The following is a 9,102-nucleotide window of genomic DNA, read 5'->3' as shown; positions in this document are numbered from 1 at the left end:
TCTAATTGAATTGGTTTGGCAGAGAGAGAGAGAAAGAGAGAGAGGGGGAGAGAGGGAGGAGGGGTGGAGGACTGGCTGCCCTTCATCTGTCTGCTCGAGGCGGAGCTGAAGTTACCGAGGGCGGCCGTGGGAGCTCGACGCGATCCGCGGGGCGATAATCATCCACACCGGGAGAAATGCGCTAATTTACCCGAACAGACCCTGACCGGCGATCAGTTCACCGACCACCATCGACTGAGACTCGCTGCGCTGTTTATTAAAGGCCTCTGTCGCTTTGGATCGGACTTAATGTCGCTCCTGTTCGGCCGCTTGATGTGCTCGACGCCTTCTGCCGTAGATTTGCTTCATTTCAGACACATTATTTTGGCGTCAATGCAGGAATAAAACCAGATAAAGCCGGGAAATGTCGGACATGTCATCAGCTTGTGAAGCTAAACATCGACTGAAGCGGACTGACACGAAGAAACCTGACCCATATTAAGATAACGTTACTGCTCGGGCATCTGGACCAGAACCAAATACATCGAAACTAAATCTTGTTTATAAACACCGATAACAACCGAAACGCGATCGCTGCAGGTTTTGAGACCTCTCTTAAGAGGGCTGAAGAGCTGCGAGGAAGTGGATCACATACACTGCATGAAGTATAATCGCTCAAACTCCAAGGCAGCATGGAGAACATGCGTTTATAAACTATTTATCACAGCACACACTAACCCAAAGGCGTCTAAAGTCATGCACTGCTTCCAAACCTTCATTTGCACGTCTCATTTCGGACTATTCCCTCCGAGCACATGAGCTTGAACTTCGGTCGATAGAGAAGAGGGAGAAAAAAAATCTACTGGAACTTTTTTTTTTTTTGGAGCTGAACCCATACAGGAGCACCAGGACCATCATCAGGATGAGAGTGCGGATCCTAAACCGAACATCGGTGCTGTCACTGGGGTTGTGCACATGGCTTCTGCTCAGTGCTGTGGCTGGTAAATATGCTTCAGATTTACATTTAACTTATGTAATATGTATCCGTATTACAGAGTCCATGTTACAGTATTTGTGCATGATGCTCATTAGAATCACGCGTTGTAGCATGGACGCTGTAATGTGAAGTGAACTGAATCGGTTCACTGTACAAATGTGAACTGTCAGAAGTGTCTTGCGGTTCATGATTACCTAGAGATGTGTTGTGTTGAATCTAGTTTCAGTGTCAGTATTATGGCTTGAAGAGTGTCTTTTGTGAGTTATTCTAATGTAGTTAAACCAAAGTGCATTTACTTTGAATTGGTCAAAAGTTACACAAGCAGGTGCTACTTAGAAAGGTTAGAGCAGATTGTTCCTGCACATATATGCCTAACTTCCATTGGTTATACACTCTTAAAAATAAAGGTTCTGTATTGGCATCAATGGTTCTATAAAGGACCTTGAGCATCCATGGAACCTTTTAAATGCAGAAAAGATTCTTTATAGTCGAAAAAGGTTCTTTAGATTTTTAAAAGGTTCTTCAAAATGTTTCTTTTAGTAACTGTTCACTGAAAGGTTCTTTGGGTAACCAAAAATGGTTCTTCTATGGTTCATCACTGCAAAAACACCCTCTTGGAACCTTTATTTTTAAGAGTGTACAGAATCTACATTCACATGTATTTTAGAGCAGGTTTTATAATAGGTTAGTTAGTTTGTGTAGTCTTCACCTCAGTACTGTGGTGAGCTGCATTTCCCCAAATCACTGTAAGAGCAAGTAGATCGTTGAGCTGTGGTATCAAAATACAGTGATGGTGTCAGATGGTAATCGTTATGGTCCATGTTTCTGAATTATTACCTGTATTATGGTATTTACACACAACTTTGCCATGGTACTATCCTGGCACATGCCCTAAAATCAGTGGATTTTCTTTGTTACTCTTATTTTGTCTGTATTTTGAGTAAAATTTTTTGTCTTTGAATACAATTAATGCATCAGAAAAAAAAGTCTCCTGGTATATTAATCTAGACTTGTAGGTTCATTTGAAGAGAAAATTTAGCCAGTGATGTCTTTTAGTTTGATGTCAGTGTAATGACTTTACTGGTGTTTTTCTTTGTCTATTTTACTCTATTTAAACTCAATAACAGTGCACTGGTCAGTAGTTACACAAGCAGATGCTTTTGGGGATAATTAGAAAAAAAATGATGGTTGGTTTCATAATCAGATGTTTTTCAGGTTGTTGGATGTCTGTTTTATGCACTGACTGGACAATTTTATTTTGTATGAAAATCCTGGCAGTAGTGTAGTGCCACACCAGGTTGAAAATAAGACTGTGTGTATAAATCACATACATTATCAGAGAGTGCATTTTGATGTCTGTTTCTTGCTTCTTGCTTTTATATGGATCAGATCGACCATGCTGTGTGTCGGCCATTAGAGCCTGTTTACTGCGTTGTTATGGATATGCAGTTAGTCATCAGATCAGAAGCATGTGATATTGTACCATCGATTGTTTTGAGACCCTTGAAAAGTCTCTAAAACATTGCAGGAATGTGGTAGATGGATATTATTTCCCCATGTTGTGTGCAAGAATCCATTCAAGCCTTTTCCCTAATTAAGCATTAATCACATGACATACAGAGTTTTGTGGGTGGGTTAGTGTTTAATGTGTGCTAACTTCACTGCTGATGGCTGGGAATGTATTTTGGGTTCAGCCTTGACCTCGATGAGATAATGGTCTCTCTCTTCACTAGTACAGTAGATTAGGGAGAGGATTGGAGGAGAAGAATAAAAATGTCAGTGTTCTATCCCTTAAAGGTGCACCCAGTCTTCATAATGAAATTAGATCATTTGACAAAAATGTTTAAAATGTTGTACACTTGCATTAGAAAAAGATTCCAGTCATATTAAGCCCAGAAGAAGCTGTTTTATTCTACATACAGTGGGTCGCTCCCTCATGGAGGCTGCCATGTTGAGATCACATGACCAAATATCTCACAATTTCAAAGTTCTGTAAAAAAAAAAAAAAAATTTGTAATTTCTATTTGAAATAAAAGTTGTTCTTTTGAAACTTCTAGTCATCAAAGCATTCAGAAAAAAATGTTTCACAGGGTCTACAAAAATATTAAGCAGCACAACTATTTTCAACATAGAAAATAATCAGAAATGTTTCTTGAGCCCAAATCATAAATTACATTTTACACTATATTCAAATAGAAAACTGATATTTTTAATTGTAATAATATTTTATTATATTACTGATTTTACTGCATTTTATTAAATAAGTGCAGCCTTGGTGAGCAAAAGTGACTTCTTTTAAAAAACAAAAAAATCTCCCGAACCTGAACTTTTGAACAGTAGTGTAGATGACTGTAAAGGAATACAACAAAAGTCAACCAGGCAGCTCTGATGAGAAACAGAAAAGCTTGTCAATGTTGATTTGTCTGTATGAAGTCCAAGACCACTGGGACGAATAAGAGCCAGTAAAATATAACCCAAACATTGATGAGTGCATCTTGAAGTTGAATGGAGAGCATGATTGTAAGACAGAGAATAATCCTATTGGGAATATGCAGGATTTATATACAGCATATGCATTTCAAAACTCAGGATTTGTAATTCCACAAAGCACCACATTTTTAAAAAAAAAAAAATTATCTGATTGTCACTTTTACATTACAATACTGTAAAGTAAACTATGATAAAGTGATCGGGTAAAGTGTTAGATGGCAATAACATGATCCACATTACTGAATGTTTACCATATTCAAATACTATGGTATGACAGTCCAGTGGTATTTCAATGATACATGTTGTGTTGGTAGCGCTCTTTGTTTTGTCAGTATTTTAAATGTTTTTGTCTTTGAGTGCAACAAGTGCGTCCATAAATTATTCCCCATATATTAATCCAGACAGTTAACCCCAGTATATTTCTGAGAAATGGAAAAGTTAATTCAGTTTTTTTTTTTTTTTTAACAGTTATTATGAGTCACCACTTCAACTATGATTTTCAGTTTCATTTACAGTCTAATAAACCCCCACCCCCACCATTGGTGGGCACACCAATAGAAATGGCCTATTCACATCTCCCATGTAGTCCATCTCTAGAATGAAAGCTTCTTAACAAATTCCTTTCAGTTCTGCGTCATCGCCATACTGAATCTCCTTAGCTAAAGTAATCCTTCTGGGGTCACATATTCCACCATCATGTGTCCAGCAAACCCACATGTCCTGTGAGTAATGCAGAGGTAAGAACACACAATGAGGTTACAATGGAGACAGACACAGTAATTAAAAATGTGGCCTTGTCTAACCATGCAGGTGAACTGGTTCGAGGGCTCATCACAAGCAAAATTTAAAGCTGTTAGGAGCTGCCACAGTGATATAGATCGGAGTTAGACCCTGGACAGGTACTCGGGTAGTTAGTTTCACTTGAAGGAGTTTAGCGCCGTAATGTGCTGCCTTTTAGGCTTGGGCCCAACCAGCGAGAGGATGGTGTGTCGAGCATGGAAAAGATTAAGATGAAGGGGAGGCTGTGCTGTGTGTGAGAGTCATTACCCCGTCTGTGACCCCTGTGAAAGCACGAAGCTATGGATCTTTTGCCACTCTGCTAAGCCCATCAGCACTCATTACTCACACACACACTCGCATATGTGTAACATGACCATTAAGGCTCTGGTGATAGTTCAAACGCAGTATCGGCACTTTTTAGATACGACAGGCCGTGGTATGAGATTATAGCTGGGCCATGAAGAGAGATATTGTGTTCTTGATCAAGGACGTTCTGTGGAGCATCCAGTACTGTGCATCAATTACTGGATAATGGGCTGTGCACCATGTTAGAAACACGTCTTGACCTTAAGTCTTATCTTGGACACAGTATCAGACCTTGCTGCTAAACTAGCAGCTTATTTCATATACAGTGGCTGAATTCTGCAGGCTTTGCATGTTTATCGTAATTTAAAAAAAGTTAATTTCTATACAAAACCGTATGTTTAAAAATGTTTTTGGTGTCAGTTAAATACCATTTTTACATGATTCTATCCAATGTGACTTTGAAGTTTATAATAGGATTATAACACAAGTTTATAATACATTTATTATACACAAACCAACAATATTAGCAATTGTTCTAATGTTTTTAACTTAGTACAGTACTGTACCATGACAATACCGTGTGTTTTTTTTTTTTTGGAACATATGTTATGACAGTACCATGTTTTTTGGACATGTACCATGATGACCATGTTTTTTGTTTTGTTTTTTGTTTTGGACATATATCATGATGACAGTACCGTGGTTTTTAAATGGGAAACTTTGTATGTCCATTTATTCTTGAAGATACCTTGGAAAAACCATATAAAAATAGTTGTACAAGAATATAATAACAATCATCATATCATGGGTCTTCAACAGGGGGTCTGCAGTGGCTAATTAATTTTTATTTGTAAACTAATTTTAGTAAAAAAATGGAAGCGTTTGTTAAGCGATATTTAATAGGCTATTATTGAGTATTTTACACTACATTTTTTAAACTACATTTTTAAAAGCATTAAAGTTTTAAATCAAAAAGTTATCTTCCACAAATTTAAAAAGGTAGTTCTCCCAAAAATGAAAATTTATCATTATCATTAACAAGCTGTTCCAAACCTGTATAATTTTTCTTCCTTTTGTGGAATGTAACGGAAGATGTTTTGAAGAATGTGTGTAACCAAACAGTTGATGGTCCCCATTGACTTCTGTAGTATAGAAAAAAATAAATTATACTCCAAATTCAACCAAACACCACTACCCGCCTGTGATAAATTAATTTCTTTTGTGTTTCTCAGAAGAGAAAAGGTCATTAGTATTTGACTCTACTATACACACATCATTTTAGGCCAGGCTTAATGATAATTTTATTCAAATTAATTTTTATTCAAAATATAATATATAGTTCTTTGCTCCATCTCTGTCTTTAACTCCTCACCCAGTATATGTCAGAAATCTTTAGTATTACCATCTGATCCCATCATGCTGTGCTTTTTCTTTATTTGTAAGAATCTGCTGCTGTTGCTACTTGAAGGTGGTGCTCTGGTTTTCACATTTCTTTCTTTTCATCATGCTGAAGGGGTTAATATAAAATAACACACAGGGAAGTGTGACGTTGGATCCCGTTCTGTAATTACCCAGATATATGATTTCAAACGTCTGGTCTTAATATCATTTCCTTTGAGGTTTTTCGTCACTCTAATTTGAGCGTTTGATGAGCAAAGATAATTATCTCCGCGGAATAATAAAACGAGCACAAATTAGCACAGACGTGACGCTGTTTGATATTTCCTCTTTTACTTTGAAACACACTGTGGTCTCACCGCAGCGGTGTGTTTGTTGCCCTGTGTCTTACGTGTTACCCCCCTCCCCGTCTGCGTCTGCGAGCTCTGTCGGCCTTAAGGAATTTGCCCGTCTGTCTGTGGGGGAGGGCAGGAAGTGGGAGTTGGTCGTCTGACTCTGTCAAGCATTTCCACGTTTTTTGATTTGTACTCTGATAGCGCTTCAGTATGGGTGTACTGTATGCATGTGTGCATTGCGTGTGTGCGGCACTGCTCAGCACGGTATTGCATGTCATGTCAGCTCGGCGTTTGTGTTTCATGCTGCGAGTATCACATATATACAGCTGTCCGTAGCGTGACACTTGAAAATAAAGCAGCAAACGTATAGATTTTCTGTTATTGAAGTTCTCAGTTGTTTTTGAAATGCATTTCCGCTTTTTTGTATGTTTTGCCATTTGTGAGATGGGGGTCTAGAGTGTGTAGCCCTGTACTAGCAGGATTTAGACTAAACAATGTGTCTCTCATTGGCTCCAGGGCCAGGCGGCTGAGTTGGGGGAGGAAAGAGAGAGAAAGAGAGAGAGACATTCCCTTGCGGTGACGCCGAACCCCCCTCACACATTTACACAGCTGAACTGATTGAATCTGAGACCCCTCCTCTGATAGTCTCCCCCTCTTCCAAACGCAGTTCACACTAATTGAAAAATAATTTCACTTGAGGAATGTAATGTGGCCCCTTTGCAGTTCTCCACATTGCTTCGGGGGGCAAAACCCTATTCCGGATCTCATTTCGATCTTGTTCTTTTTATGCGCCTCTAATCGCTTGCAGACTGTTTAGTCTTGCAAAGTGTTGACTGTTGTCATTAAAATTGGTACATGTTGTAGATTATTATGAAACTTAGTTGCTCATTACCATCCATCCAGCATTTCATGATGGTATTTAGCATATTTGAATGACTTCTGAAGGATCCTGTGACACTGAAGACTGGAGTAATGATGCTGAAAATTCAGCTTTGCCATCACAGGAATAAATTACATTCTAAATTCTATTCAAATAGAAGATGGTTATTTTAAATGGTAATATCTTACACAGTAACACAGTTTTTACTGTATTTGCAGCATTGGTGAGCATGAAAGACTTCTTTCGATAACATAAAAAAATCTTACCTGCCACAATCGTTTGAATGGAAGTGCATGGCTGTGTGGAGTTTGCATGTTCTCCATTTGTGTTGGAGTGGGGTTTTTCCGCATGCTGTTTTTTCCCCACAATCCAAAGACATGCATTGGACAAAATAAATTGCCCTTAGGTGTCTGTGCATGTGAGTCCCGAGATGGACTGGCCAGGGTGTCCAGGGTGTTCCCCGTCTGTGGCCCAAGAAGCTGGCATAGGCTCCAGCATTCCCACGACCCTACAGAGGGTAAGCAGTTCAGAGAAAGAATGGATATTAAGGTGTTCGTAACCAGTAACTTGACAATGTTTCTCATGACTTGGGTGATATTATTTATTGAACTTAAATAATTTCATCAGGCATGCAGTGCAAATGATTTTATGTTAAAGGGGTCATATGATGCGATTTCAAATTTTCCTTTCTCTTTGGAGTGTTACAAGCTCTTGGTTTGGTAAATAAAGAAGATCTGTAAAATTGCAAAGACTAAAGTCGCAAATCCAAAGAGATATTCTTTATAAAAGTTGAGACTCGTCCACACCCCCCCAAATGACTCGTTCTAACACACCCCCACATATCTACGTCAGTATGTGGGAAGATTTGCATAACACCGCCCAGATGTTCACACAAAGAAAGAAGGCGTAACTTTTATTCTCGTTGTAGTATTGTTATTGCCTCCATGTCGTATTGACGGTGTGTGTTTCACTGTGAAAGCGAAACTACTTTGTTTGGCCTTCCAAAAGAAGACACAACTAGAAATCATGTTTATATCATGTTAATAATTGGTTTTATGTTTATGTCTCGTCTCTCTGGCAGGACAAGGCTTCACAATATGTTGAGGCGTAACATTTCCGTCACACGCTTGAGGCATTCGGCCAATCACAACGCGCTGAATAGCTGGCCAATCACAGCACTCCTCGCTTTTCGGAGAGATGAGCCTTGTAAAAATCGATGTGTTTCAGAAGATGGCGGGGCATAGAGGAGAAACAATAATGTACAGTATGTGGAAAATAATGTGCTTTTTTAATCTTAAACCACATAAACACATTTCATCACACCAAATGCACAATATAATGTTCCTTTTAGCAGCATCATATGACCCCTTTAATCCGAATGTTTATATATAAAATAATGGCCCGTTCTCTAACATAAAGGTGTACATTAATTGTCTAGTGTTTATCAACACTGTGCTTCTGCTGTCATTCTGATCGACTTTAGAATTCTACCCAGGATAGAGTAATACTATTCCAATTAGCCTAAATTCAACACCAGTAAACATTTAGTTAATCTAATAAGCTAAATTTGGCAGCGATTAATATCAAAGCAAGAACCGGCACCTATTTTTTTTCCACTTTGAGCACTGAGATGCAAACACTCAAGCTAGCTCACATTAAAATGCATTGTCTCTCCTCTGGCTGTCTGCCACATTCAGTCCATCGCTCCGTTCCTCTTCAACCCATCTGTCTTTGAGCACCGTTGCGCCTGCTTTCAGAACCACGCAGCAGTTTACTCTGCCGTGAAATAACAGATGCAGCTTTGATGAATTGATTTGTTACGTCGAAAGGTGCTTAAAATTGTATTTAAAATGGTGTGGGTTGTACAAAATGGCATAATATTTCTAAGTGAGTGCTTTTATTATGTCAAGCACTGCCATTTGTTTTGCACAAATCAA

The 9,102-nt window shown here is 38.7% G+C and overlaps 1 protein-coding gene and 1 long non-coding RNA gene across 3 annotated transcripts in view; one reads left to right on the top strand and one right to left on the bottom strand.

Moving 5' to 3' along the window:
• The first annotated feature begins 53 nt into the window (after positions 1 to 53).
• The window catches only part of bmpr2b (bone morphogenetic protein receptor, type II b (serine/threonine kinase)), a 66,476-nt gene continuing 57,427 nt past the window's right edge, over positions 54 to 9,102 (top strand). The window contains exon 1 of one of the 2 annotated variants that reach the window (XM_042730990.1): positions 54 to 980. In XM_042730990.1, coding sequence (XP_042586924.1) covers positions 902 to 980 — 79 coding nt within the window. In that variant the 5' untranslated portion in view covers positions 54 to 901. The remainder of the gene's footprint in view (positions 981 to 9,102) is intronic. The other variant, XM_042730989.1, reaches the window with a different exon arrangement.
• LOC122138460 lies at positions 4,052 to 8,957 on the bottom strand. Its single transcript, XR_006155582.1, has 3 exons — positions 8,820 to 8,957; positions 7,432 to 7,673; positions 4,052 to 4,186 (listed from the first exon to the last, which is right to left on the bottom strand). It is a non-coding gene; the product is annotated as an uncharacterized LOC122138460 (long non-coding RNA).

Source organism: Cyprinus carpio, chromosome B9 (genome assembly GCF_018340385.1).
Source record: "Cyprinus carpio isolate SPL01 chromosome B9, ASM1834038v1, whole genome shotgun sequence".
NCBI classification, from domain to species: domain Eukaryota; kingdom Metazoa; phylum Chordata; class Actinopteri; order Cypriniformes; family Cyprinidae; genus Cyprinus; species Cyprinus carpio.
Note: the sequence above shows the minus strand (reverse complement) of the source record. Positions and strands in the feature narration are given on the sequence as shown.